Raw genomic sequence first — 23,261 nt, 5'->3', positions numbered from 1 at the left:
CTTCAACTTGGACAAGAATGTTGGTGTTCACTTTGATGGAACAAGCAAACACCAAATTCCCTCTCCAATCTCTAGTAATCATGGCAATAACTGAGTCAAATTTGCATCACAATTTCTCTTTGTTCTCTCCCTTGTTGGATTATTCCAATGAGTGACTGAAATTATAGATGAAGGTGGTATGTGATGATTCTTGGACATAATTATCCAGTGCTCATGGAATTTTCTTTGAAACGCTTTTTCTAGCTCTTCACCTGTTGGCTTAATTAATTTCTTCATGGACTGCTTTGTTCCTCAATGCTAGGTGTACAGGGTTTTTTTTTTTTTTTTTTTGGGTAATTGTTTATGCATTTATGAATAGGTGTACAGGGTTACTAAATGCGGAAAGAAATAAATGCATTTATTTGTGAGCTTTACTTTATTACTTTTCCCACCAATTTTGATGACCATTCGGGTACTTACCATTTTTCCTACGTTACTTGCAGCACTTGGATATAGGTCGAAACTAATGTCTTATCTTACTTTATGTTAATGGATATTAAATATGAATGCCTTCTCTTCTCAAAAAAAAAAAAAGTGAATGCCTTTATTTTGTTCTTATACTATTCATAATTATATTTGTCGAAAAATACTCATAATTACATTTAATTTTTCTAAATTAGTACTTATTGAATTTCCTTTCCATTCTTACAATTATGCCATGTGCACGATAGACTTTTTCTAAATGTGTTATTTCATTTTCTTTCCTAAAATTATATGAAAAAAATAAAATTAATATGTTACTTAAAATTTGTTGTAAAAATATTATTGACATAATATTTTTTTTTTGTTAATCATTGAGAAATGCTATATTCACAACATTGATAACACACTTTCATGAACCAATCCTAATTTATGGCATTTATGTCAGCTTTTGTTCTTCTTTTTTTCCTCTCTCTCTCGTCGTTATGTAAATGACCATTATTCTTAGATTACGTTTGGATTCAGTTGAAAAACCCAGCGCGTCAGCGTCTGGCCTTTTTTTTTTTTTTTGGCACGCGTTTGAGAGACAGACATCATTGTTATAGTTGCTGTTCATGCACTGTTCATGAACAGTAGCCGCAATGTTTGACATTTTTCACCATTTGTAGCACATTAATGGGTCCCGTGCACTGTTCACAGGACTTACAAACCTCACTTTTTAACAACTTTTTTTTATTAAAAATATATCACACGGTACTATTCATATATTGAAAAATTATTTTGCCACAGTATTTTTCAATTTTTAGCTGTATCCAAACGGACCCTTAATTTTTAAAACTGAGTGTTTGATTGGTTAAACTTGATGGATATTTTTTTTTTGAGATAGTTTCAGTTTATGACATCGGCTCATAATGTGTACTTTTTATTATTAGAACAACACATCAACTGGTTTTTGGTATAAATGAGGATTGAACTTCAAATATATTATTCGACAATAATTTTTTTTACTAATTGAGCTAACTGAAACTCACAAACTTGGTAGATTTGGATTCTCTTTATTAGGCATATTTTTTGTCTTTTTGTGTTTTAATTTTTGGATTACTTTGTTTGCTTCTACTTCACTACATACTCCTCTCTTTCTTTTTTATTTTGTAGGTAAAAAAACTACTTCAAACCTTAATATATATACGTTCTCACTCGGACAGATACACTACCCCTTTTCCTTTCTCTCCAGCCAACATCTTAGTTACAATCTGTTATGCAATCTTACTTTTAGAGCCAAACATGAATAATATAAAAACCAAAAGGACAATATACTGTTGCATACTGAAAAAAAATACCGAACACAGTTTTTTTATTCAGATCAGGTGTGAGTTACCAATGGAGGTAAGCAAAGTTAATTTTATGTATAACCTTGCTACAGTATACTGTTCAATATGGTGTAGTCACTGCTATTTTGGTCCTTTTTAGTTTTTACTTTTTACCATCAACGTGTTTAAAAAAGAAAAACAAAAAAGATATGCTTTAAATAAGGCAAAAAGGAAAAGTTGCTTTAATGCATGACTTATAGTTTATTTACTCTAATAAATGATAGAGAGATTATGTATTTTTTTTTTGGTGTTTAGAGATTGACCGGTTAAATAAGTAATGGGTCTAGCAAACACAAATGGACAGCTAGGGTTATGTGGGTGCAATATCTCGAAAAAGAAAATTGTGGGTATTGTAAAATGACTTCCCTATAAGTCCTCTTTTGTCCTATCTTTCTTTGAATAAAAAATTTGTGACTTAGGTCCGGTGCAATAGGCATGCAATAATATTTTGAGATTGATACTTAAAAAAGTTTACTTTTAATTTCAGCCATTAAAATTTTTACCTTTTTTTTTTTTAACCTTTTTACTTTTTAACTTATCTCTTCTTACATTGTTACACATTAAAAGATAAATGCACTTACTAATGCACAAGACAAATTGGTTTCACCTTAAGTGTTTTATTATATGCTCCACAAATTATATTAACGTATTTAATTTTTTTTCCCTAATTTAAACCTTATTTATTAAAGGAAAAAAAAAAACATGTGACAAGCTATTATTACTTTATTAGTGAAACATAAAATGGAATCTTGAACAAAATATTTTCATTCCTTTTCCCTTATCTCTCCTTCAAATTGTGTTTGTTTTTTCCCATCTTCCTTAACCCTTATCCGAATAACTTTATTTAGCTTCTAATCCATTTATAGATAAGATTTCAAGAACTCCATCATCGAACAGTTATCCTACGCACTCTGATTGTAATCTGTTATCCCTTAATTAAAAACCCATTGACCTGCACGGGCAGGCTTCAATTTAAGATATTACAGCCTTAATTTGTCAAACACACAGTTCAATTATTATCTTAAATCTAAAAGGATGTATATGTTCCAATTTAATCAATCTTTTAATAGTAATAAAGTTGTTTCTGAAAACTATCACGCCAAATCTATTTTTAAACCTACTGAAATCACATTCACTACCACTGGCATCCCTAGCCATCTTATAAAAACTTCACATTCTCGCTCACCACCAACTACGTCTCACGAGTCTTACATTGTCCTTTGTCAGAGAGAGAGAGAGAGAGAGAGAGAGAGAGAGTTTAATTTGTCAGCATGGGTGAGAACATGTCCACTAAAGGGAAGCCAATTAGATGCAAAGGTAACTCTTTGGGAATTCCTTGAATTTTTTTTTGCATGATATGAATTGTGCTTCCTGAACTTTCTTGTAAGTGTGTGAAAATGATTTGTTAACGTTTAATATGTTTACTATATAGCTGCTGTTAGTCGCGCACCAAATGAGCCACTAGTGATGGAGGAGATCATGGTGGCACCGCCAATGCCTCGTGAGGTTCGGATTAAAGTCATATGCAGCTCCCTATGTCACACCGATATCGGTTTATGGGTTTTGAAGGTTGTTATTTCAAACCATATATATTCTTTAAACTTTTACTTTCATGAGCTTAATAAATTCTTGAAAATTTGTTGACACTTATGCTTTTTTTTTTTTGGTTTGAAGGATTTGCCTGGAATATATCCAAGAGTTTTAGGTCACGAAGCTATTGGGTTAGTTTTACATTAGTTCTATGATATGCAATATTTGGGGGTTTATTGCAATGATTTCCAACCCAATTTCTTTTATGTGTTGTAGGGTTGTGGAAAGTGTTGGGGAGGGTGTTCATGAAGTAGCTGTAGGAGACAGTGTCATCCCTACATTCGTCTCGGATTGTGGTGAATGTGATGGTTGCATATCACAGAAGAGCAACATTTGTACAAAATTGCCTTTCAAAATAACACCTTATATGCCTAGATATGATCAGGGCACCAGATTCACTAGCCTCAATGGAGAGACTATATATCACACTATGTGTGTGTCCAGTTTTTCGGAGTACACAGTGGTAGACGTTGCCCATGTAACAAAAGTTGACCCCTCAATCTCCCCAAGTAGAGCATGCCTCCTCAGCTGTGGAATATCAACAGGTAATTTTGCAAGGATTAATTTCCTTTAATTACTATTTGGAACTCGAGCAAATTAAACAGCCATACCTAGGGGAGAGGTACCTTATTGAGATTGAGTTATTGTTAAATCCAACAGTTTAACAAATACATGCATCATGCATAAGCCTATTAGGTCAAATAGACGAAATATTTAATTTGAGATGCCTATTAGGTCAAATAGGCGAAATATTTAATTTGAACCGTAAAATAATTCCATTTCATATAGAAACGATTCCTCCCATTTTTCTTAGTTTTTGTTGATAAATGGATTCACACTATATTCTGTATATATCTTTTTTAAATTATAGTAATAATATTTAATTTAAATCACAAAAGGGTGGATGTGAAACCGGGGTTATCATTTTTCAATTTTTAATCGTTTGTGGATGATACTTATGCATTATTAGACCCCGAAAGCACATTGATATGGTTTTATCTCATTGATAACTTGGGTTTTCAGGGGTTGGTGCTGCTTGGAAAATCGCAAATGTGGAAGAAGGATCAACTGTTGTTATATTTGGGTTGGGGTCCATTGGAATAGCTGTATGAATTTGCAGACTTATTATAAGCATAGTTTTCCTCACATTCATCTTTGATACTTTACAGAAACTCATATATAATTAGGTTTTCTAGGTTGCAGAAGGAGCTAGACTCCGTGGCGCTGCTAGAATTATTGGTGTGGATCTTAACTCAAAAAAATTTGAAATGGGTAAGAAAATTATCTCTGCGGATCACCTGTCTTTTTGGGCCATATGAAACTCTGAAAATGTCTTGATGAAATAAGATAACAGACGCCACCCCTTTCTAAAATATAAAATTATCTCTGCAGACCGCCTAGTACTTGTTTACTTTTTTGCTGAGTAATGTTATAGTTATAAAGTATTTTATAACATTTTTATAGATTATTGATCTAACAAATTTTTACTAGTTCTCAAACTTATCATTAATGTCACTTTTTTACTTACTGATAAACATTCGCTCCAACAGTAATTTTAAACCAAAAAAAAAAATCATATTTTTATCATTTTCATTTTTTTGCCATTTTTATGTACTTAGTGAGTGTTTTGTAAGAAAATATTAGAGTTAAAAATTATTTTACAATATTTTTTACAAATTAACAAAAATGTAACAAATTATAATTGATTTAACATATTATTGACCACTTTAAATAGAGGATAGAAGATTTTATTCCGCTTTATATGCTGTGATCAATACAAAGGTTTTTTTTTTTTTTTTCTTCAAGTCAACTTATAGTCATAACTCATAATGATCACTAACAGTTCATTAAATATGGAAGTGTACGTAGAGAATATTTTGTCATAATGAAGCTATTAACTATACGAGTAAGCCTTACATTGGGTCAATATGATGATGTTTTTTGTTGTTAAATCAGGGAAAATGTTCGGAGTCACAGACTTCGTCAATGGAGGAGAGTGCGGAGACAAATCTGTCAGCCAGGTCTTTTTCTTAACCTACACAATGATTGTTTAATGGGTCTGTTATTATTTAGTTGTATGCTTCTATCTACTCGTAATATTGAGATCATGAACTCTTACTAACCTAGGAGTGAATACGCTTATAAGTGGCTTCAACTTGTGCCTCTAGTAAGCACAAGAATTGTCTCTGTTATGTATCATGTAAGTTCTTTCACAGATTACTCCAGGGCTTGGTAGTAGCCCGTGATTGATTTCGCATCTTTGAGATTGATTTCGCATCTTTTACATAGGGATGGCCATACTCATTGGATAATAGATATCCAACTCTACCCGATCTAATTATTCTGAGTAATACCCAGTTCTTAATGGGTAGAAGGTAATTGGGTAGAGTTTGGATATTATCTATATATTTTGGGTAGGGTTTGGATATTACCCATTTACCCATTATTACCCATTTAATTAATTAGATTTAACTCAAACCCAACTCAACCAAATTATTAGAGGTAAACCTCAACCCACCTAATTAACCAATAATAAAAATTACCAAATTACCCCTAAAACTTGAAAATGACCAAATTATTCCTGAAATCCTCTAAAATTGCCAAAATGCACTTTGAACCTAAAAAATGACCAAAATACCCCCAAAATCTAAAAATTACCAAAATATTCCCAAAACATAAAAAATGACCAAAACACCCTCGAAACCTAAAAAAGGACCAAAATACTCCTGAAAACTAAAGATTACCAAAATACCCCATAAACCTAAAAAATGACGGAAAGACCACCGAAACCAAAATATTACCAAAATATCCTTTAAACCTAAAAAATGACCGAAATACCCCCAAAACTTAAAATTATCGAAATACCCTCTAAACCTAAAAAATGACAGAAATACTCTTGAAACTTAAAATTTACCAAAAAAAAACCCCCGAAACATTAAAAAAATTATTGAAACACCCACGAAGCCTAAAAAATAACCAAAATATCTCTGAAACCTAAAAAATGACCAAAATACCAAAAAAAAAAAAATTACCAAAATAACCCCTAAACCTAAAAAATGACCAAAAGACCACTGAAACCTAAAAAATGACCAAAATACCCCTGAAACATAAAAAATTACCGAAATACCTCCTGAAACCTAAAAATGACCAAAATACCCCCATAAACTTAAAATTACCAAAATACCCTCCAAACCTAAAAAAATGACTGAAATACCCCCGAAACCTTAAAATTACCAAAATTCCCCTAAACATATAAAATGACAAGAATACCCCTTGAAACCTATAAAATAACCAAAATACCCCCCTAAATCTAAAAAATGATCAAAATACTCCTGAAACCTATAAAATTACCAAAATATCCAAAAACCTATAAAATGACAAAAATGCCCATAAAACCTATAAGACGATAAAAATAAACCCAACCCTAAAAAATGACTAAAATAACCTTGAAACCTAAAAAATGACCGAAATACATCCAAAGCTTAAAAAATAACTGAAATACCCCCAAAACCTAAAAAATGACCAAAATACCCTTGAAACATAAAAAAATTACCCCTGAAACCTTTAAATTACCAAAATACCTCAGAAACCTATAAAATTTCCAAAATAGCCCCAAAATATAAAAATTACCGAAATACCCCTAAAACTTAAAAAATGACAAAAATTCCCCCGTAATATAAAAAATGACTGAAATACTCTTAGATTCAAAAAAATGACCAAAATAACCCCAAAACATAAAAATGACCAAAATTCCCTCAAAACCTACAAAATGATTGAAATATTCTTAGAACCTTTAATCTTGACAAAAATACCCTCAAAATAACCAAAATACGCCAAACCTCTATTTTGGTAATTTATGAGGTTACAAATGTATTTTGGTCATCTTACAGGTTTAGGGGTATTTTAGTCACTTTAAAGGTTTCAAGGGTTTTTGGTCATTTTAGATATTTTCTGGGGGTATTTGGTTGTTTTAGAGGTTTATGGCTATTTTGGTCGATTTATAGGTTTCGGGGTATTTTTTGTAATTTTAGAGGTTTTGGGGTATTTTGGGTCATTTTAGAGGTTTGGAGTTATTTTTGGTCATTTCATAGGTTTAGGGCGTAGTTTGGTCATTTTATAGGTTTAAGGGTATTTTAGACATTTTTTAGGTTTATCTTGTATTTTTACCATCATATAAGTTTTAGGGGCATTTTTGTCATTTATAGATTTCAAGGGTTTTTTGGTCATTTTATAGGTTTTAGGGGTATTTTGGTCATTTTAGGTTTACAGGGTATTTTGGTCAATTTTTAGGTTTTGGAAAATTTTGGGTTCAACAAAAAAAATTCCCAACATAATTCTTAAACTTTTAAACCCAACCAAAAAAAAAAAAAAAAAAAAATACCCAAAGAACAACAGTAAAAATAGGCCAAACTTGAAGCAACGACAAATGAACAATATAGTCAACAAAAAGCCCATTAAAAAAAAAAAAAAAACGCTTATCATCTCATTCAATTCATTTCATAAAAAAATCTATAATTTTATTTTTCCTTAAAAAAAGTATTAATAGAGATATCGTGATTGTGCGTTTTCCTTGGTGGTGTTGGCAGCTATGCTCTCCTCGACTTTGCAGTCGTAGCAACTTAGCTCTTCTTCATGGCTCAGCTCATAGTTGCACGTTGCTCTCTCTCTCTCTCTCTCTCTCTCTCTCTCTCTTATTTTATTACTCTCATCTTAACATTCTTACTTATTATTTTATTCCTCATCAGTCTCTTTTTGCATTTTCATTTTGTTAATAGAAAAAAATTGTAAAATTTCACATATTTGTGTTTTTTTTTTTTGGTGATGTTGATATATTTAAGTTCTATTTTTATTAGATTTTTTATAATTTAAGTTTCTTAATGATTACTTTGAAAAAAAAATTTCGAGAACCCCAGTGGGGTTGGGACTAGCTAGGGATGGGTTGGCAAGTTATCGCAAGATAATTAATGGTGAAAAGGAATAGATTTTGAAATTGTGAGACAGAAGTCTTTACTGCTGATGGGTGTAAATCAGTAAATGCTCAGCCTTTTTTTTTTTCTTTTTCTCTTTTTTAATCAGTTGCTGTTTCTGTCTCTCTCATTTTGCAGGTGATCAATGAGATGACTGGTGGGGGTGCAGACTATTGCTTTGAATGCATTGGATTGCCATCGATGGTGCATGAAGCATATTCCTGTTGCAGAAATGTCTCTCTCTCTCTCTCTCTCTCTCTCTCTCTGTCTCTCTCTCTCACACACACACACACACACACACACACACACAAAAGCACGGCATACGATATATGATCTTTTACTGAATTTCTTTTCAATGCTACCCACTGCATTCTAGAGATCTTGTGTGGTCCGATTGCTTTATGACTTAATTTATGGCAGTGACATGGTACGTGTATCAAATTTGAGCCCAGCATCACACCTCTCAAATCTATATTTATATGAACTGAGACAGCTGATCTACTTGTGAGAAAAATAATTCCTGAATTGATGATCAAATGGGTTCAAGCTTGTGGACTTGGCATACGATATATGATCTTTTACTGAATTTCTTTTCAATGCTACCCACTGCATTCTAGAGATCTTGTGTGGTCCGATTGCTTTATGACTTAATTTATGGCAGTGACATGGTACGTGTATCAAATTTGAGCCCAGCATCACACCTCTCAAATCTATATTTATATGAACTGAGACAGCTGATCTACTTGTGAGAAAAATAATTCCTGAATTGATGATCAAATGGGTTCAAGCTTGTGGACTTTTCACACTTATGAGAGTTTAACGATTTATTGTTAAAAGGGAAGGGAAATTGGCTATTTCAATAGAATAATGCTAAAAATACAAACTATTTTACAATTTTTTTTTAATAAACTATTGATGTGATGAGTAATTATTAGTAATTGTAAAAGTGATATTAATTAATGGTAGGCCTAAATAAAAACCAATAAGAGGTTGATCATATTAACATTTTGTGAAATAGTTTATATCTGTAGTATTACTCATTTCAATAAGCTAGTTTAGAAATTTCCCAAATTAACAATAGCACAAGTTTGTGATTCCAATTAAATTTACATTATATGAAGAGAATATTCAAGAAAAATTATATGCAGCTATTTTTTTTTTTGAGAGATTTTTAACCTATGGCGTCCGCTTCTGATGATAGCTCTTTATCATCAGACCAAGACACCAATCAGTTTTTGGTGTAGGCGGGGATTGAACCCCAGATCTCTTATACAACCATCAGAGATTTTACCAGTTGAGATAACTGGAACCCACATATGCAGCTATTTTGTTGATTGATGACAGTGTATAATTGTTTATTGTGCCACAAACCCCTTGCTCTATTATAGACTACAAAATACTCATAACCTGACGTGATAATAATTATGATTAATGACAAATTAATAATATAATATAAATAAAGAATAACATTGGGTATATTACAAATTTTCTTACATAAGGTTTACAAATTGATTGTTCATTAATCATATTTGTTGATATATCTTATTGTAAATATTTTGTAGTAATAACTAAATTATTTAGTTACTTTTTTTTTTATTTTATATTATCTTTAAAATTTGATATAAAATATCTAGTATTCCTAGCATCACTCTTAACACTAATTACGCTATTCCCCCTTAACATGTGGAAAATTTTGTGCCTCTAAACTTATTTTTTTGCCACATATAATTATTCTTGTTGCGTGCACTAAATACAATCATTTTTGTTTTCTATTTACCTGCAGGGTTGGGGAAAAACTGTAATAATAGGAGTGGCCAAACCAGGATCAGAATTGGGCCTTAATTATCACGATATTCTTGATTGCGGGGGCAAAAGCATCATGGGATGCATCTTTGGAGGAATTAAAGCTAAAACTGATATTCCCATCCTCCTTCAACGTTACTTGAACAAGGTGATTAATTTGATAGTTTGGAAATGACTTATCTAGCTTTTCACTGAATTTTTTTTTTTGCTGAAATTGTGCTAAAGTATACTTGTATCTTAAAAAAGCGAATTTTTTTTTTTAATAAAAAAAACTGTACATTAAAGTTAAAAACTAGAAACTGAGCTTATAAGATGATGTCAAATAGACACTAGTCTATTTAAGCCTTAGAAAATTAAGCTTTGTTTTGATCATGCTAATTAGCTTGCAAAGTAACCATTCCATTGCATTTTTGTGGTGGCTGCTTTGCTTCTTGTACTTGTTGTTTACATGACAACCATCAAGTTTTGCTTTCGTTCTTCCATATTGTTCCTAACATTTTTTTTCTTAATGACTATCAGGAACTGCGGTTGGATCAATTTGTCACACATGAAATACAGTTCGATGACATCAACAAAGCTTTCGATTTACTTCTTACGGGAGAGTCTCTCCGATGTGTGATTTGGATGGACAAATGAGTGCAACTTCACAAGCGACATATTTGTCTTCGTGCATTTGGATGTGTTCATTTTGATCATGACTTGAGTTCTCTCAAAAGCAGACTTGATTATAAGTCTTTCAAATGTGTCTTTGTTGTGTTTTATTTGCGCATGTACGTACCTATTCAATTCTTAAATTACCAAAATTAAATAAGTGTCTATTTATTTGCCAAAGACCTTGTAAATAAATGGCATCACCCAATTCTTACTTGAAAAAGAATCTGTACTCACCATATATAAAATAATGCCTTATTATTTATGTAAGGATAATGATACACATGATGAGTTGTGTTTATTTTACATATTGTGTGCCTACACACTCTGCCCAAAATAACTGAAATCGTGCATTACTTAAAGTTACGATTTCAATTATTTCGGACAATGTTTATGATACTGCAAATGAACTAGATGCCCCAGTAAAGTACTCGTTCGGGGAGTCCTTTTGTTTTCTTAGACGAACCGAAGTGCCTTAGCCTATATACCCGGAGCCAGCTTCCTTTGGTATTTCCCACTCAATGGTTGCCATGCTATACAAGTAACTGTCATCTACTTTCCACTTAAAAAACAAAGAGAAATCATCATCATCATAAACTGGAGTCCAATGCTGCCCTTGAAGCATCTCTACCACTGCAAATGTGCCTTCTGTCAATAGGTCATATCTTGGGTTTGCACTCCAAATTAAATGTGGCACTTGCTTTGTCTCCCTTTGTGAATGTGCCATTTTTGGGTACAATGATGTCTTGTTTCATGTCACCAAAGTTTGTTCCAGGAGGAGGTGAGTCTCCAGAATGGTCAGGTAGGAGGCTGAGTTGTGCTTTAAAAAGATCTGGTGGTGAAGGACCTTTCATGATCTTTTCTCCTTTTGCCATTGCTTCTGCTAATTCTTGAATTCTTGGATGCATGCTGATAATGTGTGTGGACCATAGAGGGTCGAGGCACCCTGTATATACCAAATAAAATTTTGCATATATCCCCAAAACTGATAAGGCCTAAGGATTACTTAAAATTCATATATTCCTAATGACATGGTAAACAATAGGGATAGATTTCTATTTAACCACAAATTTTTTTTTTTCTTCAAAGAATGGTAAGCATAGCATTTGCATGTGAAGTTGTCACTGGTATGTACCTCGTATCGTTGTTGCTCGTATTCTTCGAAAGTTGCAACGTATTGCGAATAAGTATTGGTGAGGCCGGCTATTATAACTTCAGTGTTGTTATTGAATTCTCCATTTCCATTACTTATGAGTGTCTCCTTAACTGCCTCCCTTAGTCGCCGCCCCGGCATTGTTGTGAACCCTGCAATTCTCAATAGCTTAGAGATTGTCATTGGTGCTTGGTTTAGATTTTATCCTAACAAGTAGTACAAATCATGCAAGAGCTCTATCTAGTACTTAGGTTTCCTCTAGGTTTCATTTTCATGTACTTCATTTGTCATTTTCCAACTCTAGATGACAACACTCGCACAAGCACACACAAACAAGAAAAGTCATTTATTTGGTGCAAGATAATTAGATGGAAAAACTAACCTCCTGGTACAGAAAGTACGATCAGCTTTCCCAACCTCAGCATTTGAATTGGAAGAATCGCTGGCTGCATTTATATCCACAAAACCCACCAGTAATTAGAAAATCTATTGTGTTATGTGTAAGCCAAACAACAACAACAACAACAATAATGTGATGTGTGCCTTCTTGAGTTTATAGCCTAGTGATAGTCAAGCACTCAGATTAAGCACTACTAAACTTTCAAATAATGGTTCTCTCAATTTTTATTTTTCTTTTAATACATAAATGGGAAGAGAGAGAGTGACTTCTAACTCTAAAAAAAAAAAAAAAAGGTGATGCTATTATTTATTTGTTTTTTGAATAAAAAGGTGTTGTTTCTTAAAATGGGAAGAGAGAGTAGGAGGAAAATTATTCAGCATCAGCACTACAAAAGTAATGGGAAGAGAGAGTCGGTTATTACTTTTCAAAATCTTGGGATCAAATTGAAAATTTTGATAGATTTTAAGGACCAAATTAATGTGGTGCTTACCCAATAACTATTTGAATTTTCTTTTAATTTCAAAAATTATTTGCGCTACTTTAATTTCATGCTGAATATTTTCCATTGTCATGACCTATGAAGCACGGGTGTGTTTCGAGACTCGGGTGCAGGTATGGAACTCGACAATTTTTGAAAAAGGTGGGTGCAAGTGTGGCGGGACTCGGCGATTAAAAAATTATTAAAAATATTTTTATTTATATTTTTAATATATTGCTAAGCGTACTTGTGAGAGACCGCCCCCGGCCCGTTTTAATGGATGTTTGGGCCAAACCCACGTGAATGGGTAGAGTCGTGTTATTGCCTCTCAAAATGGAGGTTCGACTAGTTATATTTTCCCCTTTAGATTTAGGGGTTTTACAATGGAGTCGCCACTTATTTAATTATTGGAAAAATAAGAAAACCATAATTAAAAAAAATTCCTCATTTTATTAATTTGAAATTGAATTTACATTGAACATAAGAAATTACATGACTTTGGTCCTAGATACAATCTAAGATAAAGTACATAGCTTTGTTTCCTAGTTACAATCTAGAAATTGAAAATTACAAGGATAAGCATTTGATCTACTAACCCTTGATCTAAGTTCGGAGGCTATGTTACAAGGTGGGAAGGTGTTAGGCACCCACCTTGCCCGGTGAAACCGGTCTTCTAGACTATGGTGGCTAACAATCATATCATATCATCCAATATGTCAATCAATTTACATGTTGAATTTAATGTGTGTGCATGTGATAAACCCTAATTCAATTTATTAAACATTGCATTTGGATTGAAAAATAAAATTCTAGTGAATGTGTGTGGATGGTGATAACCTAGATTCAAGGATTTGAAAGAATTATGAAACAAACATGTTTTTCATATTTTTGATGTAAATTTAAGATCAAAACTAGTGATATGCATGAACATGTGATGAACAACCAAGAACATGTAAAGAACGCATAAGAACATTTAAGAACATTCAAACATATTCAAGAGAATTTAAATAATCACTATCATGCTTTAATCCTAAATTCTCATCATGGCAACACAATAAACAAGTTAGAGAAAGGGAATATACCTTCATGCAAGATCCATACGGTGGAGAAGGAGACTCTTGGTAGAGGTCCTAAGGGTGGAGAAAAGAAGAACTAGGAGAGGGAGAGTGAGTCTCACTCAATACCTTGAGTCTCAGGAAGACCAAGATATGACAAGATTACTCAACTTCACTAGAACTCAAGAGGGGAGAAGAGAGGGGATTTTTTGGTGCCTTGGAATGAAGGAGGGGGAGGGTTTATATAGTGGTAGTGGAGGGAATATGAATGGAAGGCCATTTAATGAGGGTTGACAAGGATTATGAACCTAGACCTCATTTTAGCCTTGGGGAAAATCTGGTGCATTAAATGGAGAGATTGGTGGGAGTGGGGAGCAAGCCAAAATTCGGTTTTCCCGTAGCTGCTGTAACAGCTTGTAGAGTCAACTTCGAAAAATCATATCTGACCCAATTCTGATCGGAATTGTCTCGTTCTTGTGCTCAAATTGAAGCCCCGGATGTCTAGTTTCTGGGAAAATTAACCTCATTCACAGATTCAAAATATTCTGAGAGATATTGATGAAATAGTGAGCAGAGGTCATTTGTTAGAAAATGGTTTCAGCACAATTAACATTAATAGGTCCCAAATTAGCTCCCAATTAACATTAAATGGCTCCAATCACTCCCATTTCAGAATTAATTGGTTCCCAATTTACTCTAATTAAAAGATAATTACACAAATTACTCATTGAATAATTAATGTTTAACTATCTAATTAATTAGGTGTATGCAACCTCACCATAAAATGTAGTCCTAACCAATTAAATTATGACACATCATTGATCTCCAATTGATTACACTTATAACCAATTGAAATCAATTGTTCATAATCACATATAGTTGGACTCAATTTGTGATAGTGCATCTCAGCCATTAAAACTTGATTTGATGATAACTTTCAATCTGGTGGTCCGATTAGGGCTTATGACCAGTTGATTTGATCGTTACAACATCAAGATCATTTTGATGAAATGAGATTAAGGATCTAATGACTAGAATCAAGATGCATATTCCCAAGGCGAAATTACCCTTTTACCCTCCAAATGAGGTTAAATGCGGGTTGCAAAATGGGGTGTCAACAGTACTTTTTCACATTATATAAACATATACCAAATTTAAGAGCAATAGTAGATAATAACTAAAACATGATGTTCATAAATTAAATACAACCTACAAGATTGAAACTAAAACGTTTCATGATGTTCGAAAATTAGAATGCAACTCACAAGTTTGAAACTAAAAAAAAATAAAAGATAATTAGCAAGACAATCAAACACCAACATCATCATCCTCAAGATCAATAGTTTCACTTCAAACTTCACTTTCACTAGTAGTAGCACTAGTGCTAGCATTCCAAATAACCATGGCCTCCAACTCTGGCTCATCAAGTGTAATGGCTGTATTCTCAAGAATTCCATCTCCTCCATGTATGTCGCTCTCATTCCAAGAGTCTCCTACAATGTCCCACATCTTTGTTGTTGTATGTATGTACTCCTCATTGTGCTTTGACAAGAGTTGAAGATTAGAATGCACATATACCAAGTCCTCGACGCGTGTAGGAGACATTTTTTTTCTTTCTAAGGAATGAATGAATTTGTATGTGCTCCAATTCCTCTCAGCGTATGAGGATGAATAAGGTGGTCCAAGAAGTTTAAGGTAAAGGGTTTGAAGAGTTGGAAATGCGGAGCCATGGTATTGCCACCAAACCAAAGGTTGTAAGGCCCACCTATCTGTTAAGGCATCTGGTGAAGGAAACCTCCCTCCTGAAAATGTAGCAAACTCAAACTTCACCACATTTAATTTATTCTCATCTTCAAAGTATCGATCCAAACACTTGCTCCTTTCTATAGAAATTTCATGATCTCGATGTGGAGGGATGCGTTTTGGATTCTCTGAAAGCCATTCAATGGAGTATACCTAGTTAAAGATTAAAAAACAAATATAGATGAAACGTGTGTTATACTAGAAGGGTGAACTAAGGAAAATAGAAAATAAATGTACTTTCTTAGGATTTAAGAAATGAGCCAAGCAATATGGTGGTGTACAATTTTTAGTCCATCGATCAATGAGTATATCATACACCACACCCCAAAATGAGCTATACTGATTATCTTCCAAGCCTTCATGCCAATATATTACTACCTTCACTTTCTCTATCATTGCATCTCATACACAAGATGAAGACAAAACTTATCTGTGTCAACTATTCGTAGCATATCATAAATGGGTGATGTGAATTCAAGGATATAATCAATATTATCCCACCAAATATCACTTAGAATCATATCTTTCACCTTTTAAGCTTTTCCAACATCATCCTCCCTATAAGAAGCCCATTGGTCACTAATAGTCATGGCTTGAAGCCATCTTTTTATCAACTTTAACCTTTCCAGCATTACAACAACTGAAGCAAATCTAGTATCAGCAACTTGGAGCAGTTTTAATGGATAAAATTCATTAAAAATTGCCAACCTCATTGAATGGTTCATGATAAAATCACATATGAAGGATGCATCATCAGCAATACATGTAATCCAACTACATTTCTCATACGTAACTTCATTCTTTTTAGTGTTTTTTGCTGCACAAATATTCTTCAAAGCTAGATTGAGAGTGTGGATAACACAGGGTGTCCAAAATATTTTATGATACTCACCTTCAATAAGAGCTCCAGCAGACTTCATCACACTAGCATTATCAGTGATGACTTGGACAACTTTTTCATGTCCAATCTCTTTGATAGCATCCTTCAACACCCCAGCAATATAATATTTGTCTTTGAACTCACCTGACTCATCAATTGCCTATATAAACACTGGCCCCCATTTGATATAGCCATAATATTAATAAAAGGCCTCCTTTGTGGATCTGACCATCCATCAGAAAATATACTGACACCATTTTCAAGCCAAAAGTCCTTAATTGGTTTCAAAAGTCTTTCAACATGAGCTCTTTCTTTTTGCAAAAGTGTTGTTCTCAAGGCATTGTATCTAGGAGGAAGATAACTCGAAATGCTATGGGTAGCAGCATATGCATAGGAATTACGATAATATGGGTTCCTTGCAAAGTTAAATGGAAGCTCACCGGTGTAAAACATCCTAGCAATTCTGCTATCCAAATCATGTCTAGCATTATTCTAAAATGCTTTCTCTAAAGGAGAATTCATAGTCACCTTCCTCCTCTTACCATCAACCGAATTTATACTATCACTCCCTTCCTGTCTTCGAAATGGGGAAATAGGTATAGGCCCACGGCCTGGGGGAGGTGGGGGTAAGGGAATTTGACTTCTCTATTCTCTCTCTAACTTATCATTCTCAACTTGATTATGCATTCGCTGCATTTCCAACCTATGGCTCGGTGTTACCTTAGGGCATGCTTTAATACCTTTGCCAGGAATTTTTAATAAATGCTTAACCCTAGAATAGGATCCCATATAAACTACACCACAATAGTTGCACTTAAAGTATGTGTTTTCACCTGATTTAATAGAAGCACCATGTGGTTTTTCTCCTTTATTCACATACTGCCAAATAGGAGATTCATCATTTGGCACTTCTTAATTAGATGAAGGTGAAGTTTCTGTGCTAGTAACTTCGTCCATTTCAAACTCAATAGATTCAATTTAACCTACAAATAATAACTATTAATTAAATAAATTAATAATAAATCAAACCCAAGTTCACAGATTCACAAATCACAATGAGTAATAAGTAATAACTATTAACTAAATAAAACTAAGACTGAAAAGAAACGAAGATTCACAAATCATAGATTCACAGATTCACAAATCACAAATCAAACTAAGATTGAAAGCTTTATATCAATACCTGAGTTGAGAATGCGTGAGAAAGAGCTAAAGTTTGAATGAAGTGTCTGAGTGTCTCACAGGGGAGAAAGAGAGCAGAGACAGAGAGGCAGAAAGTGATTTAGTGAAGGCAAAGAAAAGCCGAGCACACTGTAGAGAGCACAAAGAGATGAGTGACGGAGTGAGAGAGAGCTAAAGTTTGGTGTTTTGATGAAGTGAGAATGTGTGAGAGAGTTTTAGGGTTTGTTATTAAGTTCAAACAATGCGGTTTCGCTCGATACAGCTGATATGGCCCGAGTCGGCGCGAATCAACCTGATTCAGTGGAAATCGGCTGAGTTTGAGCCACGTTAGCGTGAGTTGGGGAAAAAAAAAAACATGTGGCAGGACGCAACCCGACGCACGGCAGCAACGCATTGAACACGGGTGCGGCTTCTCTGGCGCTGCGTTCGTGCATCCTAGGTCACGGCATGAGGTTCATAAATATTGATGTATTTGTTTTAATTAATAACTTATAATGTCAATTAATTTTCACTGTTAGTTTATATGCATGTTTTGTTTTTTAGATATAATTATACTTTCAAATAACTTAGTTTCTTAGAAAAAATAATAATAAAGTTATTAATAACATGAATGAGAAAGAATAAATATGTAAAAAATTTAATGAGTAGCAGACTAGTTTGTCTTACCGCCCATGCATTTGGCATTGCACTTGATAATGGGTTGGTTCCTTAAGCAAGTCTCTCAACTTTCTCCATAACTTCTTGATTTGCAAACAAAGGGACATCTCAGAGACTCAAACAACAGTAATAATTATAGTCATATATGGGATTCGATCCAATAGGCCTGACGGCCGAAATAAACAAATTCTCTTATTAGAGTCTCCCTGTGACCCTAAAGGATTTTCTTGCCGGATAATAAATGGAAATTATTATGAAGCAAAAAATAAAGATTGAAATTCTATTGTACCTATATTAAAAATAAAATAAAAATTTCTAGAGTACAACAAATTTCACAAAACATTTCACAACTACATAAATGACAAGTTGTAAATGAGATATAATAAAATGATATTAGTAGTGAGTTTAAAAGAGAACCAATAAAAATCTGCCAACTTAATTTATGTGGAAGTTTCGGTGTTTTTATTATGTAGCATTACTTTTTGGAGGAGATAGATACTTAAGAGAAACAACTATATTATCCTGTAAAACTTAGGAATATTTTGCTATTAAATTCAAACACATGGCTATAATGACCAATGAAGTACAAATTGTGTTTTCTTTTTCAAAAATAATTAAATTCAATATAACTATGTATGTAAATTTAATTAGAAAACTTATTGTATTGTACTAAAGTATTGAATCTAAATTTACCCTATATTATCTTTTGTATGGATTATTAGATTGATCTATCCTAGTAAGAGTTGCCCCAACCTGGATTTTTTTTTTCTAAATAACCAAATCCCTCAAACAATTTCATTAGTTAACAAGGTTTTGAAACTACTTAGCAATCTAACAAATCGAGTCCATTGTACATGATTTTTTTGTGCTAAATCGAGTCGTTTAGAGTCGAGTTCCATGGAGACTCGATTTCCTTGAGAGCCAGAGACTGAGACTAGATTTCCATGGAACTTAACTCTCAATGACTCGATTTCCCTCAGAGAAAGAGACTCGATTTCCATGGAACTTGACTCTCAATGACTTGATTTCCCTGAAAGCCAACGAACATCAGACCAGAACAAGAAAAAACAATGAAGCATCATCAAATTGAAAGACCCAGACAAGAAAAACAACGAATTAGAGGAAAACCTTCGCCTAGAGCGCCACCTCTTGGAACTGCTGGTTTGCGTTTCTTTCCTTGCTGGTTTGTGTTTCTTCTTTGTTTAGTCTAGGTTTCTAGGTTTTCTTCTTTGGTTTTGCCTTCTTCGTGTAGTTCTTCAATTTTTGGGTTTCTTCGGTTTCGTCTGGTCTCCTCATGGAACTCGAGTGTGAAACATTCGATTTCAAACTGAAACTCAACTCCTCTTCACTCGATTTCAAAGAGCAAAATCGAGTCCAAGGATCTCGATTTTTTAGATTGCTAAATAGTTTTGAAACCTTGCTAACTAATGAAATTATTTGAGGAATGTGGTTATCTAGAAACCCCCCCCCCCCTCCCCCCCCCCCCCCCCCCCCCAACCCTACTCTATAGCCTGAATACAAAATAGGTCCCATAATGCCCAGAAAAACTCCATAGGTTCATCAGGCTGACCTGAAAGAAAGTTAACAAAATTGGAGCATCGAACGTAGCGAGAGAGAGAGAGAGAGAGTAAAAATTATCATGACCTTTGTATCACCTTGTTGGAAACCAAAGGCACCAGGTCCATCTGTAGTTCCAGCAGCAAAACCTGGACCAAGTGCTGCAGTACATGTTTTGACTACATTGTTCCCATCTAATTCAACTTCAATATTAGTAAAATTTAAATAAACAGGGCGATAATCAATCTTCTTTGTCAATTCCTCTGTAGCAGAAATAAACAGATCAACAGCCTTTTGGTACTGCCTCTCCCCTATAATCTATGTGCTTAGTATTTCATCTGGGTATCTGTTTCACAAAATCACAAACCCATTAATATGAGCTCGCATCAAGAAAGATATAAGCCCATTAAGGTTAAAGTGTCAAAACCCAGGCCCACGGCCCATACAGAGCTGAACATTGCCATGGCAGGAGGAATGATTGAAGTCACAGGGTTTTCCACTATCAATGCAAAATGCTCCTAGCACATTTGGGGTCACATCTCCAACATTTGATTGGCAAAATGCTCCTACAAATAGTGACCCATTGTTTTTCCTCACCTTAAAACCTTGGCTGGTTGAGTTACCGCAGGGCTTTCCTCCTGTGGCTTTGATTGCTTTCGCTTTCTCTATCAGTGTGCTAATGTCGAACCCCACATAGGAAAGAAACAGTTACATGATGATGATTATTATGAAATTTTGATTTCATAGCAACCAGGAAAAAAAGATCTTGTTCTTCTATAAGATAAGAGCAATGCTTTGTATAATAGAAAAATCTTTTCTTTTTTCGTAATTTGTTGAGCTGGTATTCACACTTGGTTCGGAAATGTTTTATTCTTCAAATGTGTCGATATTTTAACACAAAAGGTGAATGTGAGAGAATCAAAACCCTTTTCTTAGACTAAATATTCTTTCATACTTTTTATATCCACTATTTCACACGCATATTCATAGTTGATACAAGAATGTGTATATCTTAAAAATGTTAACATTTTAACAAATAAAAGTAGACGAGAGAGACTTGGCTAAATATTTTTTCAAATTCTTTTTATATCCACTATTTTACATGCACATTCAACTTGATGCGTGAATGTCTACTTTTAAAAAATGTCAAATGTCAACATTTTAACACATAAAAGTGGATGAGAAAAAGAGATGTGAAATAATATATATGAGAGAATCAAAACCCTTTTTCTTAGGCTAAATATTCTTTCACACCCTTTTACATCCACTATTTTTCACACATGTACACACTTTATGCGGAAATGTTTACATTTTAATACATAAAAGTAGATGTGAGAGAAGCAAAACTCTTTTCTTAGGCTAAATATTCTTTTACTTTTTTACATTACTATTTTACACAAATATCCATATTTGATGCATGAATGTTGATATTTAAAAAATGCCTAGCATTTTAAAATATAAAATTGATTGTAAAAAAAGAGATGTGAGATAATGAAGGTGAGAGAAAAAAACCTAATCCTCGAAGAATCTAGCAGCTGCACCTTTGTTGTCACCACTGATGAGCTTGTTGTTTCTGCTCATGGAAGTACCTTGCGTTGCGTACCAGCTAAAGGCTCCAATGCTCTTCTTGTTTGCACCATCAAAAAACTTCAACGGTGTCATTTGGGTATCAACGTTGTTTGGGTACCGGGCTCTCTCCTCTGCCGGGTTTAACAAATAAGCACTTGGGCTCCTGTTTATTCCCGCATTTTCCACATCTCCTACAAAATCACATATATTATTTTTTGGTAATTTGAAAGTCTGATTACATAAGATTATTACACTATGCAAAGAAATGCTAACCTTTGTTGATGAAAATTGAACCAGGCTTGAGATTGTTGTGAGCCTGAACAATGCTTAGCTCGATTGCGTTAACAATGGCATCAAATGATTGATGCATCAAACCAAGAGAAGTGATAGAGTAAACTAGATACTGCAAGTAACCCCCTGGCCCGGCATGAGTATGGATGGCACTGATTGCCACATTTTCCTCCGTGTACAAATCTCCAAACCTTCAAATTACGAAAAAAATTTAATATATTTGTTAGCCAAACAGTAACATATTGTCACAAACTAGCAATGTATATACTTGATTAGATTTTGGTTCTCTGGTGTACCTTGATTTTAGTCTCTCAAGCACTTTTATAGTGACAAGCTGTTCAGCCATGCCAGCATCAAGATTGACAAAAGCGAACCTTGGACCTTGGGAACTCTCAGCAATCGCAAATGTCCTAGCTCTTAGCCTAAAATGGATACCGGCAGTGCTTTGGTCCATAGTAGCATAGCCCATCATGTTCACCCCGGCAGCAGGACCAGTCATGTCATAGCTACCTACACCTATCAAGTAATCCCCATTAGTGGCTCTAAGCACACCACAGATAATACTTATTACAATCACAAGTGATACCCGATGTGGGTGTTACTGCGTTATTGCTTAATGCTTTAGAGCATCCGTAGCAGTAGTTGTAAAAATTATGCTATTTTGCCATATCAAAATCTTATTTTATTATTTTACCACATTATTTTATAATATCTCATTTATTAGATGTTTTATATTTTTACCACTTTATTTAAATATTATTTCTTAATTCTTTTTAATTCTTATTTTATTCTTTCTTTATTGTTTGTTCCAATGGTAATATTTGTCATATTTACAAATCTCATTTTCAAATCTCATTAATTCTAACGGTAACATTTTCAAATAATACTCTTAATTCTTTTTTTTTTTCTTTTTTTTTGAGAAACCAGACAGCCTGGGCTTTATTGAAAGAACCTCAATGGCCATCAAATGAAACTAGAGGAGCTGAGATGTAATCCAGCCACACCTGTTGCCTTGTACAAAGTTTGGCCTTTTTTGCTAAAGCATCAGCCACAATATTACATCATGACAAAATTCTGAAAATTGAAAATACTCTTAATTCAACTGTCATATTTTTAAAAATTAATATTTTCTTAAGCATTTAAAAAAAATAAAAATAAAAATAAAAAAACTTAGAACCTGTCACCTTCAAAAAAAAAAAAAACTCAAAACCTGAGGACTTCAAAGTTCAAAAAACCTCAAAACCTATCACCTTAAAAAAATATATATAAAAAAAACGTTGAACCTGTCACTGAGTGAGAGCAAATGGGCAAAAGAAGCTGTCTCTTGTATCAAAGAACTCAAACTGATCAAAACAACACCTATCCAAAAACCAAGAACTCAAAAAGATACTGAGTC

At 33.7% G+C, this 23,261-nt stretch overlaps 1 protein-coding gene and 1 pseudogene across 1 annotated transcript; one reads left to right on the top strand and one right to left on the bottom strand.

Annotated features, from left to right (window-relative positions):
* The first annotated feature begins 3,100 nt into the window (after positions 1–3,100).
* LOC112012622 (alcohol dehydrogenase-like 7) lies at positions 3,101–10,825 on the top strand. Its single transcript, XM_024044998.2, has 10 exons — positions 3,101–3,146; positions 3,262–3,398; positions 3,504–3,550; positions 3,636–3,964; positions 4,443–4,525; positions 4,616–4,691; positions 5,376–5,440; positions 8,525–8,620; positions 10,170–10,337; positions 10,709–10,825. Exons 1-10 carry the CDS (start codon positions 3,101–3,103, stop codon positions 10,823–10,825), a joined length of 1,164 nt encoding a protein of 387 aa, XP_023900766.1.
* A 406-nt stretch (positions 10,826–11,231) lies between these two features.
* LOC112012611 (neutral ceramidase 2-like) lies at positions 11,232–22,457 on the bottom strand (annotated as a pseudogene).
* Between the last annotated feature and the right edge of the window lie 804 nt (positions 22,458–23,261).

Source organism: Quercus suber, unplaced genomic scaffold (genome assembly GCF_002906115.3).
Source record: "Quercus suber isolate HL8 unplaced genomic scaffold, Cork oak 2.0 scaffold_265, whole genome shotgun sequence".
NCBI lineage: Eukaryota > Viridiplantae > Streptophyta > Magnoliopsida > Fagales > Fagaceae > Quercus > Quercus suber.
The sequence above is the reverse complement of the archived record's forward strand: the minus strand, read 5'-3'. Positions and strand labels throughout refer to the sequence as shown.

What these genes read in the sequence shown, in the direction of transcription:
- LOC112012622 (XM_024044998.2), top strand. Translation starts at nt 3,101, where the DNA reads ATGGGTGAGAACATGTCCACTAAAGGGAAGCCAATTAGATGCAAAG. An exon ending in GAAGCCAATTAGATGCAAAG is followed by an intron (nt 3,147 to 3,261) that starts GTAACTCTTTGG and finishes TTTACTATATAG; the next exon opens with CTGCTGTTAGTCGCGCACCA. An exon ending in CTCAAAAAAATTTGAAATGG is followed by an intron (nt 4,692 to 5,375) that starts GTAAGAAAATTA and finishes TTGTTAAATCAG; the next exon opens with GGAAAATGTTCGGAGTCACA.